Genomic DNA, 21,827 nt, shown 5'->3' with positions numbered 1-21,827 from the left:
TCTGCCCCCTGAAAGTTAAATGCTCCCTTACGCATATTCTTATGGACTGCGTCTTTTATTTCGCAAATCAAATCAAGTTGTTAAGACCTCTGTTTTGTAAATATGATGCTCTTCATAGGAGGAAAGCTGTGGAGCTATTGTCAGAGATGCGTTATTTAGATGTGGCAGTTGGAATTGCTCGGTTTTTACGATCTGTTAAACAGAATTTTAATGATGAAATGTAGTGGGTTGGGGGGGTTGCATAGCTAGGAGGAGGTTCCTTTTAAAATGTTTCAATTGTTAAGTGAGCATTTTTTGAATGTTTTATGGACAAATTGTCTAAATAAACTTGTTTCTGAACCAAGGTCGGTAGTTTTTAAAATAACTTGTATCCAAAACTTTCTTTACATCTTTTTTATGCCTTTCATTTTCTTTTTCTCTTTCACATGCACAATTTACGTTCCTGCTGTGTGATCAAAATATAAAAACTCCTGAAACTACCACACCAAATTAAATCAGAAAAAAAAAATCAGTTAACTAAATGGTTAACTAAATGGTGAATTTGTGATTGAACTGGTATGGCAAACAAACATAGTAAAACAAATAAGAGCAACTTCACATGTATGACTGAATTGTACATTTGAAAACTCACGGTAAATGGATTCAGAGGAGCTGATAAAATTGGCGACACAATTCAAGCTAAGCAAAATGGACATAGCTGATTTCACCATTTTCTGAATGTCCACTTCAGACAAAAACAATTTGCCTAAAGGTTTGTCATGAGGCCCAATCATTTTCTTCCTTACCACTTGAAAAATTAGTTGGATTGTGGTATTCAAGAACAAGAGGATCTACCTAGTGTAGGAAGTTGCAATTTTGGACACTGTTGCTACTTCACTGCTCAATTTTAGGACCTGGATAACAGGAGGTGAAAATGGTGCACACTTTGGCAAGGCTTCCAAGGGATTCTCAAATAGCAGTTTTCTGGATTTAAAGAAAGAAGGAACAACATTATAATACCACAAAGAAGATACAAAAAGGCACCGCACCCTGTTCCTAAACTATGATGGCAACACTGTAAAATATCATGGATTAAACAACAAGTGATCTTGAAGGAACCATAGCGCAACAAAAATATGTCTCTGATTTGCACAGCACACAATTACGTCAATCCCAACACTCAGTCATATTCTAAGCAAATGATTACAAATTTACGACACTCCAGAACAGATCCTTGTTCCCTACCTGAAGAAGCAACATTGATAACAGAAGGTGTAGGGAATTTACTATGTAGGTTAAGGTTTTAACAATGTTCGATGTGTTGTTAAATCATTCCAATTTCACTATATTTATTTATACCGATGTCTACCCACTAGATCTTATAAGGCTCAATAAATATTTGTAAAGGTGATGTTATCAGAATGATAAAATGCAGTCATGAATATACAAATGGCGAAAGGATTGACATTTGAAATTTTGAAATGTATTCTATTTCAGATTGATTTAAAATATTGGTTTACAAGACACTGTAAAGTTACCAAGCAAAGGTACTTTTGTTTCATATTTAGTACTTCACCAAAAACAGTATGAGAATACTCAGAATTCTAACAACCAATCTCCTTTTATCTTTTGTACACCATGCTCGTCGTACTCTTGTCAAATCAGCCTGTTTTTCTTACCCAAGATTAAACGTGTTTCAAAACTATATCCCACTATCCACCATCCAGCCACATTAGTGACCTAAAACATCTAAAATTATCTTGTCTGACAAGTTAAGTTCCGGCATCTCTCAGCTCCCAGGTAACTTATTTACATGGAGGGGGAAGCCATAATCATCACATAGAAGGCATATACAAAGTGATATAATCTATTTTAAGGTCTGCAAACTTATTTTTCATTTATAGTAAGTTGTAAAAAGTTACTTTTTAAATTAATAGTTTTAGTTTTCAAATAAGCATGGATTGGTGATAACTTCCACAACTTGAATTTTTCCTGTGTTTCTTACATTAAAAATTCCTTTTAAAACATGAAACTCATTTCCCATGACTAAACCACACTTCATAGGCCTCAAAGATGCAACATTTTCACAACTCATTTCATTTGTTAAAATTATTATTTCAACCAATTTTCAATTAGTGCTGCACTTTTGCTGCTCAGTCTTGCAGAAACACTTCACTGAAAATGTTGCCCTGTGTATTACCTACTAGATAGAGCCACTGCAATCTCTTAATTCATACTGTTCAATGGGGCACAAGGAAAGCTTTTATGCTTGCAGAATTAAAAAAAAAAATCCACCTGAGAGCAACATAAACACCATACACCTGACTGAATGTATATATAGTCTCAAAATTCGGCCAACACTTTAATGGAAATGATTACATTTAAATTGAGGTATTAAAACATTTTATATTTGATCTGGAGCACACCGTCAAGAAACAACATTTCGCTATTGGATCGCAATGTTTATTTAAGATTGCATTCAAAACTTCACAATATACTTTTTGTATGGATCTCATCATTGCAAAACATATAGCAATTTTGATAGCATATTACCAATTTAACTATTAACTTTGTCCTTTACATTGGTAATAGAATCGGACCTCAGGGTTCGAATGATCACTGTTGGCAGTGGCCCTCTCAGCAGGGTCCCCCCCAAATATTTTGCCTTCCTCCTCCTACTTTTTGCTAAATTTGGTTTTGTCTTTGCGCTCTCCCCCTAAAACATGGTAACACTGGCTTATACCCAATTGGCATACTTAATTTACTTGTAAGTCCCTAGTAAGGTGGGACTACAGGTACCCAGGGCCTGTAAATGAAATGCTACTAGTGGACATACAGGACTGATTGTGCTACCCACTTAAGTAGCCCTTTGGTGGCAAAGTGAGCTAAAGAACAATGATGGATTCAACCCAGATCTGTGACTGGGGGAGAGTGTTTGAAAAGTTTCAGCACTCCATCCATCATCTCCTTGTGTTTGCCCTTTGAACATGTCTCAGGCCTGCCACTGCAGAGCCTGTGTGCACAGATTTAAACTGCTATGTTGACCTGGCAAACAAAATCTTTTTTCAGGCCCAAACCTTCCCTTTTTATACGTATAAGTCACCCCTAGGGTAGTCCCTGGGCGGCCCATAAGGCAGTGTGCACTATATGTAAAAGGATGGAAATGTACTTTTAAGTTTTGCATGTCTTGGTAGTGAAAAACACCTACATTTTTTTTTTAAGACTGCAAGGTCTGTCTCTCTCATAGAATAACATTGGAGTTGCCTTATTACATTTTATAAGTGAAATTTTCAAATGGTAAGAGATAACCCCCTTCACGTTGGGTATCTCTGGAATCACAATTTAAAATCCTAACTTATGGTGAATTCGGATTTGAAATTGCACTTCTGAAAATGCCACTTTTAGAAAGTTGGTATTTTCTTGCCTTAGCCATTTGGTGCCTACAGCCTGTCTCTGACCACATTCCTGGGTATAGTTGGCAGTTGGCCTTTGTGTATTCCTCCTAGACAGCCACACAGAATGGGAGCTTAGGTGGGACTAGATGGGCCTTTACTGACAGGATAGGAGGGAGGAGCCGGGCCCAGACTCACTTATACCTGAATAGGCTGTGTCATGTCTCCACGCAAAGGGCCTAACAACCCTGCATTGTCACTTCAGCCAGCTTGGAGTCAGGGAAGGGGAGGTAGGGAATTCCATGCACTTCAAAGTCACCACCTAGAATCTTCTCCCACCTTCCAGAACCAGGGCACCAAGGTATAAAGAAGGACCTCAGACACCAACTCATCATTACATTTCTGGACCTGTGGATACTCTGCCAGAAAGGACTGCTGTGCTCCTGAAAGGACTGCCACTCTGCTGGACTGCTTCTCTGAATGAGCTACTGACCTGGGAAGGAAGAACTGGACCTGCAATTCACCTTGAACCCAGGACCCCAGAGTGACTCATAGGGTTAGTCTGCTGGCCTCCTGATCTGTGCCTCAGTGACAAAAGAGGCGCCCCAACATCTCCTGGACCCGTCTTCACACATTTCTGAGCCTCAAGTGGTGCCTCTCAGGTCCTGGACCCTTGGTGTTGGTCTTGAGCTCTTGAATTCAAGCATTTGGGCCCCTCACCACCAGGCCCATTCGCACCAGAACCGGGCTGCTCGCACCAAAAATCGATGCATGCCACAGCCAGCCCATCACTTCGCAGAGCAAGCAACAATCGCAACAGAATTCCGCCAATGTGAGGCTCTAGCCCACCCGTCTTCGAAGTCCAACCTGCTCCTCGCGTCATGCCCACCACTAACAGCGGCGCTCTTCTTGCTCCCCTCTCCAACGCGAACGGGACTCTTGCACAAAGCTTGAGAGAGTAAATCCTCAGTGGGACTAAACTGAGACTATATCCAACCCGCACATTGTGGTCGGCCTGGATGTTTGACTTTGACCCGGTCCAGCGCAACCAAATAGCGGCGGTTGGTGATCTATGCTTATATGCGCTATATTGCAGTTTATTGTTCAAACATTCATAACTCCGGTTCTACTGATTGGATTTTTGTCATTTGGTATTTTTTTATTTATTAAATTAAGCTCTATTTTTCTAACCTGGTGTGGGATTTTTGTGTATTGTTTTCACTGTTTTAGTATTTGAAGTGTTGCACAAATCCTTTACACATTGCCTCTAAGTGGGAGTGCTCTGTGCCAAGCTACCAGGGGGTTGAGCACAGGTTAATTTGGGGTTTACTTGTGCCTTACCCTGACTAGGATTGAGGTTGCTACTTGACCAGGGCTCACACCCCGGTCAACCAGCAACTAAATTTCTAACAATCACAGTTCAATTTGCTTATATTTGTTGTTACTTGACCATATTCAAGACTATGTCCAGACCAAATATGTATTGTTTTGGGTGGGGTTTCTCTTTTCTCCACTTGAGGTATGGTACGGTAGTAAGATGTGTGTCTGATATGGCACCCTTTGAATGAAGAATTATCTTGATACTCTTGTTACTGGTTTGTCTTTATTATAGTGCTCACATTTGGGATGAGCGGTTAGTAAGTCCTCTGCTGTTAATCTATAGTTGACATAGGCTTTAAAAAATACTATATATCATATTAGAACATTGGAAAGTTGGGAGCTCTACTGAAGACAATGAAGTAGTTGAGGGCTAATAATGGCTGGTATAAGCCTCTGCTTCAACATTTCAATGTTTCTCTTTCTGTTTCCCCTTTTCAATTTAGAAAATGTCACCCTCAGTGGGTGGAATGTTCTAAAAGAATAACAGCCTTTCGGTCTCAAGCTATTTTGGTTGTTAATGGCCCACTCCCCCTTTAGAGGCAGTTAAGGGCCTTTGGCAACCAGTACAACCCTTCGCCACGGGCTATAAGGCTGTAATAAATGGCTTTTGTACCTTCAATGAGTTTTAAAATAAAAATCACATAATCAAGGTAAACTAACACTATTTCCATGACAGCACTGAGTCGACAGAAACTATTCCTAGCAGTGTTTCCCCAGGTTGCTACTACATTTGAAGTTTTGAATAGTTACAGCACAGCACTCATTTACCTTCCTGGAGAGGAGGTTGCGAGGTTAGCTCCAAGAGATAATCTAGTAGAAAGAGAAGGAGGAAGAGGTGGAGAAGAAGGAAGAACAGGTTCTGCAACTGAAGAGCTGAAAGAAGAGGACCGTCTACCAAACACCAGGAAAAAGTAAAGATGGTTAAAGATACAACATCAAAGAGCAAACATGAGGAAATCATATCAGATTAAGTGCACACCTCCAAAAGCAAAATGAATTGTATCAATTATTCCATTACTCATCTACAGAGAAGAAAAAAGGCAAGTTCTCCACTTATTTTCAGCTTTACGTCTTTATCATGTATTATTTGCAAAGGTAGTCTGGAAGGGACACTGGATACCAAATTCACATTCAATGTCAGCATAAAGGTTCAAATAAGTAAGAAAGTTGACAGTGATTGTCTAGCTAAAACAGTAACATCATCAAAATATGCAACATAACAATGAAAATGTATTGCATGAAAATACCTGTACACATACCTTTAACCAACTTTAGAACTTAAACATACATGTTAAGTTTAAAGCCACTGATTTAAAACAGAAAAGATACACTGCAACCTCTACTGCATTATATGCATAGAAAAATGTGTCTTGAGTTCCTCTTTATTAATTCCAAAGACCTTGGTAGAATTTGAGTTGCACCAAGGGATTTGGGCACTTGTAGATGAAAACTGAAGACAAGATAAGGATTTCAGATGGTGGGTGACACAAGCAAGGTTGCATTTTTACACCTCTGTTCTCTGATGGGATTATTCATCTATGCAGCCACCCACACACCAACCCACTCACTCGCTCACCCATACAGCCTCCCAACAGAGCCACTCACCCATACAACCACTCACACAGCCACTCACTCTTACATACAGCCACTCACACACCAACTCACTTAACCAAGCACTCAATCAAACAGCCACTAACTCACTCATACAGCCACTTAACACCCAGTCACTAAGACACCTACTCAGCCATACAGTCACTGACACACCCACCCATACCGCCACTGACACAGCTACTCACTCACACACCCATACAGCCACCAACACCCACTCACCAATGCCGCCACGCACACAGCCACTGTCAACCACACAGCTACTCATACACCTGTACAGTCACTCAGACATCCACTCACACACGATACACACAGTCATACAGCGTCTCACAAACTATGTCAAACAAGCATTTGCAATGCAATAGGTCTCGCATTCACACGATTTTGAGCTATTGGCATTGTAAATGACAATGCCTTCTATTTATGTTTTGGGTTTTAAAACATAAATACAAGGCCATGTCTGAACTGGGGTGGCAGAGTGGGCTAAAGAACGGTGATGGATCAAACCTAGATCTGTTGACTGGCTGTGAGCGTTTGATTGGTTCTGATGCTCCGTCCATCACCACCCCCTTTTGTACCGCGTTGTTCGCCATGAGTTGGCAGGGTATGCTCAGACGTGAGTTCCTTGCTCACTTTGCCACTGGATTCAAGCAAGCCTGGCTGAAGACGGCTGAAATGCCAGAAACCGGTCCTAGGAAGCTTGTTTCCGGTCCAGGGAAGGTATGGCTTGGCAGTTCGGGCTGGAATGTTCCCATGAGGCACAGGGTCAGACTGATTTGCATATGGCCATGTCTGAACTGGGGTGGCAGAGTGGGCTAAAGAACGGTGATGGATCAAACCTAGATCTGTTGACTGGGTGTGAGTGTTTGATTGGTTCTGATGCTCCGTCCATCACCACCCCCTTTTGTACCGCATTGTTATTTACAATACTAATAGCTAAAAAAATGCAAAGAACCTCACCATCTATAACAACAGAAAGAGTGCTTTAGATAATAGGTCAAAGAGCAAACACCCCGACTGGCGCAGATGAAAGCACCTCAGAATACTGAACGGACAGCAACTTCACCTAAAAACAGACAACGTTTGTCACCAAATAAAGGAACCCGTGCACCGGCGGTATTTCATCTCAATGGAATAGGTCTCGCATTTACGCGAGTTTGAGCTATTTACATTGCAAATAACAATTCCTTATATTTCTGTTTTTAAAACTTAAATAAAAGGCATTCTCATTTACAGTGCCAACAAAAATAAAAGGCATTGTTATTTGCAATGTGAATAGCACTGATTGTATACAATAACCGCAGTATCCCCTTGTTTGTCATAACATAAGTAAGGCTCACAGTTTTCCGTTTTTACTGATGTTTACAGATGTTTACAGATGCATGCACGTGAAGGGCAGATGGTGCAACAGATCAGGTGTACTAATGCAATATAGTGATCACCCCATATCAACACCCTCACCTTTTACTCCCGCCCCTGCTCACCTGCTGACTTCACTGCACTTCGACCTTTAAGGTTGTAAATGCAGTGCATATTCAGTGCAGTCTGGATCAGGTAATGGCAGCGATGCTCTGGGCTCCAGCTATGTCTGGCTCAGGAGAAGCCTTAGACCAAGGTGTTGCCGCCCTATGTGATTACACGTTTGCAGCACAACTGAAGCTGTGCGTGCGTTGCTCGGGGTGATGACATGCTCTTATAGACAAACAATGAGAAAAATGGCAGTGAAAACAAGAAGAGGTTAGCACACTGTTGGGGCGTGGAAAAGTTAATGCTTGTCACGCGGAAGAAGTGAATCCAGAGAACTCTCTAAGCCCTCTTGCGCGACACCACGCGGGTGTAAACTGTCAGGTTTACACGGCTTCTCGAGCAGACTTGTTCTAGGTGTAGTATGGTAGAACGTGACCAGTGATAAGGATTGCTACGCATGAAAAGCACAGCACAAAAAAACTGTGGAGTGTTTGTGTTTTCATTTGCAAAGCCACAAGGAAATTCGAGAGCAGCGCTTAACTGACCCACCGGATTCATTTGGATGTCTGCTGCCGGGAATCGATACATACCACTGTGCCAAGAAGCATAGTAGGAGGCGCACAGAAACGGAGGGACAATCAAGGGTGTGTGGGGCTGGGTCAATGGCAGGTGAGGCAGAAAGCAGAACTATGCGCCCTGTGCACTCCACATTTCACTGTGTTTGTCTCTTGTCAGTACAGAGTAATTAGTTTTCTGGATACGGGCTCCAGTCATGAAAAATTCTGAGAAGTAGATACGGGCAGAAGCTGCATACAGCCAGGGGCATTCAAATTCAGGAAAAGGATCGTGTGACACAATGGCACGAACACACAGCCATCACTAGTAGGGAAACAAAACAATCAAGCTATTGCAGGCAGTAGCAAAGAAGCACAAAAGAGGCTGCCACCACACACTAACATCAAAAGCAGGAGCAACGGTGTGCAGACAGCTTTGCGCTGCAACGCACACGAGACCTAAAAAGGAATCACTCATTAGTAGTACACAAAGTATACTAATTTAACTTTTGTGGTACCTTAGCATATACATTTAACACACAAACTTTTAGATGACACTAGATGATGTTATCAGTGATATCATATGAGATGTCATCAGTGATGTCACTGACCATGTCATGAGTGAAGTAATATATGCGGTCATAAGCAGTACATTGCGGGGACATAAGTTATAGCTACTCAGGTAATTATAGCTCCTGAATTTCATAATTTCTTTAAACATCTTTCGTAACAGTAGTACATCTCACCATCTCTTCTCAACTCTATGTTGTAGCCTTAATATGTTTTCTGGTTACGTATGAAGCTCTATGCTGCACAAGTGGCTAGGTTTGCGCTATACACATATTGTTAATAAACAAGAATAAAAAAATGGTAGGATCTTAAGAAACTCTGGTTTGCCCGTGAGGTTCAGAGATTGAATAACTGAATTAAGTTGGGTAAAAGAGAACTAGTGTTAAAAGTTTTATAAATAATAGTAGCTTGTTCTAATAATGGGAGTGAGTGGATGAGAAAATTTATGTAGCATGTGTGATGCGCGTATAGAGCAAACTGATGAACTTGGTGTGAGTTCTGGATGTTAGAATGGGAGTGGTTATGGCAGCTGGTAAGTCTATCTAAAAAGTACACTTTGATGGTTCATTGGCTCACTGCAATTCCAACACAATGCATGCACAGTTACACACAAGGAGCTACTTTTGAATCTGTTTGCCAGACGTAGGCCTCGGTGAAACTTCATTTAATTTAAACCCGTGTAATCTCACATCATATCCGGCTTTTCACACTAAGACTGTCATGCGGAATGCCTGAGAGTTTGGCATTATACCATGTGACGTAATGAAGACCATTTGGGTAAAATCCCTTTTGCGAAAGCATGGGAAGAACATGAATGAGAACCAAACATGAGCAGTTGCTTGAATCTAATGCGATTTTGCACTTTTTTAAAGAGTGAAATGCATCCTTGTGCAAAATATGGACATCAGGCTACATTTTGCTCTAAAACATTGAGCAAAATGCCGTAGTTGGCATTTCGTACAATAACACATAATTTGTATAATTTTTTGAAAATTTTGTGTTGTTACCAATAAGGAAATTGCACACATTTTGCCCAGGCCTACTCAGTTGCTCATAGCCTTTAGATCGGATACAATGCTCAACAGTGTGAGCTCAGTTCAATCTCAACCTAGCCTAATGATACTTCAAGGAACAGCTTTCTGGCTGTAGTGTAGAGCGTTCATTATGGAAGTGCATTTTTGTTTACTTGTACAGCAATCTTTTCTGGAATGTATAAACCGCCGTTTTCTAAGGCACTGTGGGAAAATACTTTTAAAAGAAAATAAATAGCTTTTATATGGAAAAATCTGACCTTCCAGGCACATTTCTAAAAGGACATTTGTACCACGCATGCATCCGAATGTGACCAGCCTTTCTGTATTTAGACTTTACTATATTTAGCGGTCATGCACATATGAAGGGTGGCTCACTTTTCTGGTTGTAATAGAATCATAAAGGTGTCCTTCCTTTGTTTTCCTGATCGTACTCGTGCCCCCCCCCCACTGGGCACTATGCTGCTGCCTTGTTTGTTTTATTTATTTCAAAAGTTTTATATAGCACGAACGTGACCCTTGCAGGTATCAGAGCGCTTTACAAGTAAATGAGTCAGACACATACAAATCAATAAGCATAGTAAATTTACATACAGGATAAGAGAACAGCAAGCTCATGAAGCAACATTCTGATGATCTATTCAAGAAATGTTTTCATAAATAAAAGTTTGACTGTTTTCTTAAAGGAGATAGTGGAGGGGGTCAATCTCATTACAGGGGGGAGAGAGTCGCTGATTCTGGGGGCGATGCCAGAGAAAGCTCTGTTGTAGGTTGTCTTCCTGGCGAAACGCTGTGGCTTTAGCAGTAGGGTGCTATTGCTTCTAGAGGATCTTGAGCCTCCTGACAGTTCAAGCTTATTGGCAAGCTTGTTGCCTCGCTGGTTCTGGAACCCCAAAGATGAAGTAGCTTAGTGTACTGCTGACCAGTTAGGGAGTTTTTCTGCCTTTCTCCATGAACATTGTGTTGCTGTGGTGGCACTGTTCTTCTTTGCCTTAGCCGCCGTCCTTCTGTTGCTTTGTGCTGCTTGGGGGGCACTACCGCTAGGGTGCTTGGATGAGCCTGTTGTGACTTGGGTGAAATTCCCTCTGTTTGCAGTTGCGGGAGTGGAGGGTGGCTATCCTTTGGCAGTTCTGCACCCTCCTTCCGGTCTTGGTTTGGCTCTTGGGCTTGCCTTGCCGTCACCGGCGCACTGCAGAGGAAGGGCTTAGACAGAACGAGTTATCTTGAAAAGTCATGGTATTGTGCAATGCACTTTGTAACTATCCATTGGATTGGATTTGGCACCTTGCAATTTAATTTTAACCAATCCCACAAGACTATACTTGGAGAAACTGAAACGAGGGCTCATTTGGATGAACTTTCAGCCCAAAAAATAGTTAAGCAGCGGCAGAAACAACATCAGAGAGTTGCTGTGGGAAACTTTACCATCCAATGAACATAAGTCTGATAAAATAAATAAATTTCATCATCCTGTGGATGGTGGCGATGATCGCGATTCGTCCAAGGAAGAGTGAGAAGGGCTTACAACACTCACATTTTTTTCTTTTTCTTCTTCTGTCACTCGAAACAAGTACTAGTTTAAAAATGTGTACAGCATCCGAGATTTCGGTGTTTCTTTGTAGAGTTGTTCTGGAACACTCATCAACTGAAGCATTTATTACACTGAGCTAAGCACCTTCCTGTTTAATTCATTAAAAGTAATTAAGGTTTTGTTCCTGCAGTATATCACTGGCAGTCACCTGCTATCATGACAATGAAAAAACGTAAAAGTCGCACTATTTGAATGAAAAAAACAAGTTTTTGCTCATAAAGCAACAGGAGGACGCCCTCCTTGCACCTCGCTTGGATGAGGTATATGAGGAGCCCCTACGCACTAAGAGTCTGCCCCCTTTCCATTGGAAATCTGTCCTTGCGTCACTACCAAAGCCCGACTGTGATCGGACCCTTCTTGTTCCCTACTGTCCCATTGCCATACTCGGCATGGACTATAAAATTCTGGGAAAGATACTTGCTGAACGATATGCCCAACTCCTGCCAGACTTAGTCCACCCGACTAGAATGGCTTCATCCCTGAACAGAGTACTTCTCACAAGACATGCCACTTTTTCCACCTAATGGACCAGGCCCCCAGCCGATTCCCCTATGCCGCTTGTGCTATTCTCGATTTAGAGAAGGCATTTAACACCCTGGAATGGGATTACCTCTTCCAGATACTGTCCACGTTGTGGGTGGGTGAGCGCCTTTGGCCATATACACAATTACTATACACTGCTCCCGGATCTACAGTTCGCCTGGGAGGCTTGGTCTCCCCGGCGTTTCCAGTCGAGAGGAGTACCAGACAGGGTTGTCACCTCTCCTCATTGCTAATTATGCTCGCAGAGGAGCCTCTGGCCTCCTGGCTCCACCTGGAGGGAGGAGCATGAGGCATCCCTCTCGACGGCATAACCCATGCAGTTTCTCTTTATGCAGACGATCTGCTACTTTACATTAGAGACGTAAGCACTGACATCTCGTACATCCACAACACGTTAAGGCCCTTCGCTGTATATCCAGATTACAGGTGAATTTGGTGAAATCGAGTGTTTCCCTTGAGTGGTCTCCTGTAGAGGTTCAGATGAGGAGACACTGGCCCTAGTTTTCTAGGGATCCGCTTATACCATTCTCCCGTGGATCTTTTTGAAGGTACCTAAAAAACCCAAGTCTAATTCTGAAAATCACTCTCGCTAGCCCCACAGGCAAGATCGCCCTATCCAAAATGTTCATGCTCCCCGCCTTCCTTATTTCACCAACCTTCCAGTTATACCCCCCAGCAATTTTTTTCAACAATCTGGATTCTCTACAGTGAGAGCTTATCTGAAACAACAAGCACCACCAAATAACCCTACAGAAATTGCAGCTGCCCGTTGAGAGGGGAAGTCTAGGTGCACCTTTGTTTGAGGCATATTATCTAGCAGCCCGACTACAGTGGATCTCTCAGAGGCTGGCACAGCGCTACCTGTCAGAGGGCCACACGGTCCCAGGCTCACTGATCAGCAGAACCTTTTGCTGTGTAAGGCAGATTCCCACCCCCCCCCCACGGCTCCTGCCACGCTTGGCTCATAAATGCCTTCAATGGACGCTGGCCATTACGTGCCACGTGGTCCCATATGCCCTGGCGTTCCTCTTGTGAGGACTCCCGCTTTTTTCTGGCTCTTGTTCAATCAGGTATCTGATGTCCTGGCACGATTGCTCTCTCACAACAGTGGGCGACTTGTTCCTCAATGGCCAGCTTCTTCCCATCGACCACCTAATCTATGACTTTGCTCTTCCAAGGGGTCAGTTTTTAAAGTATTACTGGATAAGGCACGCCCCTCGTGGACAATGGTCCATAGCGAACACTGAACCTCCCACACATACAGATGTTCAGGCTTTGCTCACTATGGGAAGTCGTCTTATTACCTGGCTCTACAGGGCAATGATAGATCACACAGGAACTACACTTACCTCCCTCCGAGACATATGGTATGCGGATATAGGTTGGGCACTCCATGATATGGGACAGAGCCCTAAAATTCCCACACAAAGTCTCCCATAATGCCCGCTTGTAGAACATAAATTTTGCCATACTCGATAGAGCATACCTCGCACCACAACAGTTAAAGCGTTTTCCCCCCATTGCCCGCTCATAAAAGATGAAGACTATTCCTCGATTTAGTATCGGGCATCAACTGAGTGATTTTGAATGGCAAAAAAATAGGGACATTCTTGCATCACTTGAAGAGGAGGGGCAACAGGTTCTTCAATTATTGATTACATAATTTACAGTCTTGATTTTTTTCCCTAGTTTTCACAACTTTTTGGTCATTTCTATCCTGGGAGTGACCACAAAGTCATAAGGATATCAATCGATCTACAACCCCAAAGTGGATGCCAGAGGCAGGAAATGGTACCTCATTATTGGACTTAAAACAAGGTCAGATTCACTGGAACTCTGAACAAGATAATTGCTTCTGGTTGGGGGCTAAGTATGAAAAAGTTTGCAAAACACAATTTATGAATATGAGGCAAAAAAATTGAGAAATACAGTGGAAATAAACAAGCTCCTGTCGTGGTCTCAATTCCAGCTTCAGAATGGGCTAAATATATTTATCACTATAATTCAGTAAAAGTTGACTCAAAAGCAAACAAGAAGCGTCATATTCAACGCTTGATCAACCAGCATATTTTGAGGAGCTAAAACCACTAGCAGACAAGAAGATATTCACATACATATGAAGAGCAAGATCATCTGCAGCTATGGGTCCAGATCAGATCCCGTTAAAAGTTTTGAAAGAAGACCCTGAAGCTTGCGGAAAGCTCTTATCACCCCTGTTTGCATACTGCTATGAAACTGGTCAAATCCTGTAGTCTTGGTCCTCAAGTATAGTGGTTCCACTACACAAAAAAACACTCCTGCTCCATTCCCAATAATTATCGCCAGATTGCTGTACTTGATGCTGCAGGAAAGATCTTCACTTGTAGTGTCCTGGAACACTTAGAAAAGTGGACTACTGCAACAGAACTGATTCCCTATGTACAAGTGCGTTTTAGAGCTAAATTCTCAGTAACTGATAATGTCGAAATTGTGCAATCAATGATAGATAAGTATGTAGTGTTTAAATCACAAATTCTGTCCTCTGGTTTCCTCGTTTTCTGACAGCTTTTAGCAGGATGGACAGGCCAACTCTTATGAAGAAACTGGTTAAGCTAGGAATACCTTTAAATTTGCAGTGACTGGTTACTAGCACTTTACACTCTTCCACCTGGTGCACAATTATATTGGGAGGGAACAAAGAGTTAACCCCTAAAATCTCTACATGGAATGGCCTGAAACAGGGCTGTGTATTGTTCCTCTATTGCTCTTCATATATTTGCATGATCTACCACGCCTGTTTGCAAATATGAAGAATCGTCCTTCAAGTGTTGCTGCTCAGGATTTACATACAGAAGTAGAATTGTTTTTGATCTTACCCCAGTCGATCTACAACGTCATTTGAATGCACTGATTGCATAGGCGAAAGAAAACATTTTGAGAATCAATATTGCTAAAACTAAAGTGACACCTTTGAAAAGGAGAAAGCAGTGCTGTCCTTTCCACTGGACTCTAGGCAGAAGTCCCTTAGAAATGATTAAAGAATATACCCTGGGTAGGGCGCTCACAGAGTCCATAGCAAAAGCCAGACTTCTCTCATATTGGTAATAAAGCCTTAGCCCTCATAGGAGCATTGAACAGAATTCATACCTTTTTGGAAATTCATCATTTTATTTATTTATTTGAAAAGTCTTATCTAGTGCAAACAAGATCCATGAGGGCATCAGAGCGCTTTACAGGTGAGCGAAAAAGAGAGTTAAAATAAAACAACATGGTTGTCTGAAGTGCCAGGGCAGGGAAACTATGTCGGCATGGCATACATACATAATCATAAACAGTCTAAAGCATGAGGAATAAAGGAGCAAGAATAAACAAAGCATGTTACAAGGTCCTAAAGGAGTAGCTGAAGCATAAAATTGAGTACAAAATTGCATCCAATCAGTACGATAAAAGACAGATAAAGAAAGGTAAAAACAGAGAGGAGACAATTCTTTGAGTGAGTACAAGGCAAGGGGATTCTAGGGCAAAAATGTGTTCATCAGAAACGCGTTAACTTCCTTTTTTAAATTAATAGTAGAGGGATCGCCCTGATTTCCGGAGGCAGGGAGTACCAAATTCTAGGGGTGATACCTGAGAAGGCTCGATCATATGTTTTTAATTTACGGATTTCTGCGGCTTCAGTAGAAGGGTGCTGGTACTTCTGGAGGACCAGGAGCCACCAAATAGAACACGTTTTTGTGCAAGGTATAGTGAGGTGTTGCACTACTGTAGTCCAACTTGGAGATCACCAGAGATTGCACCGCGGATTTGAAGTCGTTGGGTGGGAGAAAAGGATTAATTTTCCTTAGGATGCTCCTTCGGATGTTGGCTCCCTTAGTGAGGGCTGCAAAATGCTTGTGTGTATCCAGGCTCTTGTCGAGCATTATGCCCAAGGAACTCGTGGAGTCAATGATGTGTGGTATGCAGTTAAGAGCTGTTAATGATTCATACATTTAAAGATGACAGGAGAATGGTTGGGTGGGGCGATTAAAAGAAATTTTGTTTTCAGAGCATTAAGTTTGAGATCATATAGAGTTACCAGTTTTGGGCTTTCAGTAGGGTAGTGTTGAGGGCGCTGATATCAGGGGAGGTGACTTTCAGGTACAGTTGGGTATCGTCGGCATACATATGATAGTGTATATTGGATAGTTTTAAGATTTCAGTTAGAGGCTCCATGAACAGGTTGAAGAGAGCTGGCGAGAGTGTAGACCCTTGCGAAACCCAGAGATTGACTGAGGAAGGGTTAGAAATAGATTGGTTGACCTTGAATCTTTGAGTTCTATTGTGGAGAAAAGAATCAAACCAATTAAGGACGGGCCTTGAAAAACCCATCCTATGTTCCAGTAGGTTGAGTAAGAAGTCATGTTTGACTGTGTTGAAAGATGACGATAGGTAGTGAAGGATCAGAAGGCAAGAATCATTCTGATCCAGCATTTTGAGTGCATCATCAACAATGTGGGTGATGGCCGATTCTGTACTATGACCGTGACGGAAGCCGGTTTGGAATTGGTCTAGTAGCTGGAAGCGTTCTATGTGATTGCAAAGCTGAAGGTGGACACATTTGTCAATGCGATCGGCCAAGGTCGAAATGTTGGAGAGTGGGCGGAAGTTGTAAAGGTTGGCTTGGTCTGCCGTCTGTTTTTTAGCAATGGGGGTAACCTGTCCAGCTTTGAAACAATCTGGGATAGAGTCTTGAATCAGTGAGGCATTGACGATCTTGGCCCAAAGAGGGAGTAGGGATAATCTGATGTCCTTGAAGAAATTCGATGGTAGAGGGTCGTAGAAGTGGGTGGATGATGTCAATGCTGAGAGCATTTGGAGAATGATGTTATCGTCCAAGATTTCGAAAGCGCTCCAAGATGCTTTGTTCTTGAGGGTAAGACCTGGAGTGAGCGACGGTGCCAAACATTGAGGGGGGTATGAACTGATAGGAGGTGAGATTGGCAAGAGCTCCAAAGCAGGCTGCAGCTCATGTTCCAACTTAGATGTTTTTCCGTTGAAGAAAGAGGAGAAATCTTCACAATTCTGCAATAGGCGTGATCCGATCCGGGGGATGTTGATATTGCTGTTCGATTGAGATTTGAAAATTTCAAACTGTTTTTTTGGTCGATTTTTTGCTAGGTTCAGTTGGTTTGTAAAAAAGTTAGCTTTGCATAGCCTTATGCTCTTATTATAGATATTCCTTAGTGATCTCAGATGTTTGAAATGATCAAGGGACGGCGAGGAGCTCCAATTTCTTTCCGCTTGTCTCGGGTTCCTTCTCTCATCGTTTAGACTGCCTTTGTATCAGGGTTTGGAGACTTTGGAAGGTATTCCTTTTAACTGTAAAGGGGCGACCATGTCTAGAATGCTTGTAATGGACCCACTGGGGTGTTCAGTGAGATCGTGGATGCTGGTCATAGCATCGGGGGGTAGTATGTTATTACTAAGGTATTACTAAGGGTTGTCAAGGCATCAAGCTTAATGTTTCGCAATGATCTTTGCCAATGTTTGGGTTTTTTTTTGGTTGAGCTTTGCTCGTGCTAACATATTCTGAGATGCGGAAGGTGATGCAGTGGTGATCAGTCCAGTCACAAGGGATGATAGAATCAAGTTGAACAGATTTCGGATTGCCAATGATTAGGTCTAGGGTAGCTCCTTTGACATGTGTGGGGCTATCACATATCTGGGTTAGATCGAATTCACAAAGGAAAGATTTTAGACTATCTACGGAAAGGTCATTCTAGTCATTCCAGTGGAGGTTAAAATCTCCAAGGAAGATCTGAGTGCTGTGATGATCTGCGTTTGATTTGATTGATTTGATTTGGGTTTTATAGAGCGCGTAGCTACCCTCGGGCGTCCCAGCGCTATAGTGTCGGCCTGAAAGTGCTCCTGGTATAGGATTATTGGGGGAAGAGCCAAGTTTTCAGTAATCTGCGGAATGAAAGCAGATTGTTTTCTGTGCGAATGCTGAAGGGGAGGCTGTTCCAGAGCTTGGGTGCGTTGTATGCAAAGCGGCGCCCACCCGTGCGTGATCTTCTTATTCTGGGGACACTAGCAAGAAAAAGGGAGTCCGACCTGAGCTGTCTGGTAGATTTATGGGGTTTGATGAGTGGTTTTAGTATAGGTGGGCCTTTACCTTGTAAGATTTTATGAGAGATACATAAGGTTTTAAAGGCGATTCGCTCCTGGATGGGGAGCCAGTGGAGAGCCTTGAGAGAAGGTTTAGCCGAGCACCTAGATTTCGTCCCCGTGAGCAGTCTTGCTGCGGCATTCTGGGCGTGCTGACGTTTTTTAATGACAGCTACTGGAGCACCTAGGTACAGGGCGTTTCCATAATGCGTTGGTAAAGATATTTTCCATAATCTGTTCATTAAAGGAAAGATTGTCTCTAGGGGGATGATAGAACAAGTGGAATTTGAAGACTTGTCTAGTTTTGCTCGCGACCTCGATGCATAGGTATTCATATGCAGGGAGAGCTGCAGAATGAAGTTGTGTAACCACAAGATTGCTGCGATAGATGCAAGCAATACCCCCCCTTGCCCGCAAGATCTATCTAGCCTAATAATGTCATAGCTAGGCTGGACAAGTAACTCAAGGATAGGAGCAGAGGAGACATTAAGCCAGGTTTCGGTCAGCATTATGATATCCGGCTCTTGCTCGAGAATGAGGGCAATGATATCTGCTGCGTGTTTTACAGCAGATCCGAGCGCTTTACAAGTAAATGAGGCAGACACATACAAATCAATGAACATAGTAAATTTACATACATGATAAGAGAACAGCAAGCTCATGAAGCAGAATTCTGATGATGATCTATTCAAGAAATGGGTTCATAAATAAAAGTTTGACTTTTCTTAAAGGAGGTAGTGGAGGGGGTCAATCTTATTTCAGGGGGGAGAGAGTTCCTGATTCTGGGGGCGATGCCAGAGAAAGCTCTGTTGTAGGTTGTCTTCCTGGCGAAACGCTGTGGCTTTAGCAGTAGGGTGCTATTGCTTCTAGAGGATCTTGAGCCTCCTGACAGTTCAAGCTTATTGGCAAGCTTGTTGCCTCGATGGTTCTGGAACCCCGAAGATGAAGTAGCTTAGTGTACTGCTCACCAGTTAGGGAGTTTTTCGGCCTTTCTCCATGAACATTGTGTTGCTGTGGTGGCACGGTTCTTCTTTGCCTTAGCCGCCGTCCTTCTGTTGCTTTGTGCTGCTTGGGGGCACAACCGCTAGGGTGCTTGGATGAGCCTGTTGTGACTTGGGTGGAATTCCCTCTGTTTGCAGGTGCGGGAGTGGAGGGTGGCTATCCTTTGGCAGTTCTGCACCCTCCTTCCGGTCTTGGTTTTGCTCTTGGGCTTGCCTTGCCATCACAGGCGCACTGCAGAGGAAGGGCTTAGACATAACGAGTTATCTTGAAAAGTCATGCCATTGTGCAATGCACTTTGTAACTGTCCATTGGATTGGATTTGGCACCTTGCAATTTAATTTTAACCAATCCCACAAGACTATACTTGGAGAAACTTTGGATGAACTTACAGCCCAAAAAATAGCTAAGCAGCAGCAGAAACAACATCAGAGAGTTGCTGTGGGAAACTTTCCCATCCAAAGAACATAAGTCTGATAAAATATATCAATTTTATCATCCTGTGCATGGTGGCGATGATCGCGGTTCATCCAAGGAAGAGTGAGAAGTGCTTACAACACTCACATTTTTTTCTTTTTCTTCTTCTGTCACTCGAAACAAGTACTAGTTTAACAATTTAAACAGCATCCGAGATTTCGGTGTTTCTTTGTAGAGTTGTTCTGGCACACTCATCAACTGAAGCATTTATTACACTGAGCTAAGCACCTTCCTAAAAGTAAAAACGTAGAAGTCGCACTATTTGAATGAAAAAAAATAGTTTTTGCTCATAAAGCAACAGGAGAATGCCCTCCTTGCACCTCGCTTGGCTGAGGTATACGAGGAGCCCCTATGCACTAAGAGTCTGCCCCCTTCCCATTGGAAATCTGTCCTTGCGTCACTACCAAAGCCCGACTGTGACCGGACCCTTCTTGTGCCCTACTGTCCCATTGCCATACTCGGCATGGACTATAACATTCTGGGAAAGATACTTGCTGAATGATATGCCCAACTCCTGCAAGACTTAGTCCACCCCGACCAGAACGGCTTCATCCCTGGACAGAGTACTTCTCACAATACATGCCACTTTTTCCACCTAATGGACCAGGCCCCCAGCCGATTCCCCTATGTCGCTTGTGCTATTCTTGATTTAGAGAAGGCATTTGACACCCTGGAATGGGATTACCTCTTCCAGATTCTATCCACGTTGGGGGTGGGTGAGTTCCTTTGGTCATATACACAATTACTATACACTACTCCAGGATCTAGAGTTCGACAGGGCGGCTTGGTCTCCCCGGCGTTTCCAGTCTAGAGAAGTACCAGACAGGGTTGTCCCCTCTCCTCATTGCTAATTGTGCTCACAGAGGAGCCTTTGGCCTCCTGGCTCCACTTGGAGGGAGGAGCATGAGGCATCCCTTGTGACGGCATAACCCATGCAGTTTCTCTTTATGCAGACGATGTGCTACTTTACATTAGAGACATAAGCACTGACATCTCGTACATCCACAACACGTTAAGCACCTTCGCTGTATATCCGGATTACAGGTGAATTTGGTGAAATAGAGTGTTTCCCTTGAGAGGCCCCCTGTAGAGGTTCAGATGAGGAGACACTGGCCCTAGTTATCTAGGGGTCCGCTTATACCATTCTCCCATGGATCTTTTTGAAGGTAACCTCCACAGGGCCTACACGGCCCTAAAAAACCCAAGTCTAATTCTGAAAATCACTCTCGCTAGCCCCACAGGCAAGATTGCCCTATCCTAAATGTTCCTGCTACCCCGCCTTCCTTATTTCACCAACCTTCCAGTTATACCCCCCAGCAATTTTTTTTCAACAATCTGGACTCTCTACTGCGAGAGCTTATCTGAAACAACAGGCACCACCAAGTAACCCTAAAGAAATTGCAGCTGCTCGTTGAGAGGGGAAGTCTAGGTGCACCTTTGTTTGAGGCATATTATCTAGCAGCCCGACTACAGTGGATCTCTCAGTGGCTGGCACAGCGTTACCTGTCAGAGGGCCACACGGTCCCAGGCTCACTGATCAGCAGAACTTTTTGCTGTGTAAGGCAGCTTCCCCCACCCACCCCCCCACCCCCTGGCTCCTGCCACACTTGGCATGTATAGCTCACAAATGCCTTCAACGGACGCTGGCCATTACGTGCCACGTGGTCCCATATGCCCTGGCTTTCCTCTTGCAAGGTCTCCCGCTTTTTTCTGGCTCTCGTTCAATCAGGGATCTGATGTCCTGGCACAATTGCTCTCTCACAACAGTGGGCGACTTGTTCCTCAATGGCCAGCTTCTTCCCATCGACCACCTAATCTATGACTTTGCTCTTCCAAGGGTCAGTTTTAAAAGTATTACCGGATAAGGCACGCTCCTCGTGGACAATGGTCCATAGCGAACACTGAACCTCCCAAACATATAGTTGTTCAGGCTTTGCTCACTATGGGAAGTCGTCTTATTACCTGGCTCTACAGGGCTATGAGAGATCACACAGGAACTACACTTACCTCCCTCCGAGACACATGGTATGCGGATATAGGTTGGGCACTCCATGATTCTGAATGGGACAGAGCCCTAAAATTCCCACACAAAGTCTCCCATAATGCCCGC

At 43.2% G+C, this 21,827-nt stretch overlaps 1 protein-coding gene across 4 annotated transcripts in view; it reads right to left on the bottom strand.

Annotated features, from left to right (window-relative positions):
• Nucleotides 1-21,827, bottom strand: part of PDLIM5 (PDZ and LIM domain 5) — a 565,292-nt gene that overhangs the window by 206,397 nt on the left and 337,068 nt on the right. For 3 of the 4 annotated variants that reach the window (XM_085641149.1, XM_085641151.1, XM_085641150.1), the window contains 2 exons: nucleotides 5,520-5,642; nucleotides 835-963 (listed from right to left, as the gene is read on the bottom strand). The exons of the other annotated variant lie outside the window; for it this stretch is intronic. In XM_085641149.1, coding sequence (XP_085497275.1) covers nucleotides 835-963; nucleotides 5,520-5,642 — 252 coding nt within the window. The remainder of the gene's footprint in view (nucleotides 1-834; nucleotides 964-5,519; nucleotides 5,643-21,827) is intronic. 4 annotated transcript variants of the gene reach the window in all.

This window comes from Triturus cristatus, chromosome 2_2 (genome assembly GCF_964204655.1).
Source record: "Triturus cristatus chromosome 2_2, aTriCri1.1, whole genome shotgun sequence".
Lineage (NCBI taxonomy): Eukaryota > Metazoa > Chordata > Amphibia > Caudata > Salamandridae > Triturus > Triturus cristatus.
The sequence above is the reverse complement of the archived record's forward strand: the minus strand, read 5'-3'. Positions and strand labels throughout refer to the sequence as shown.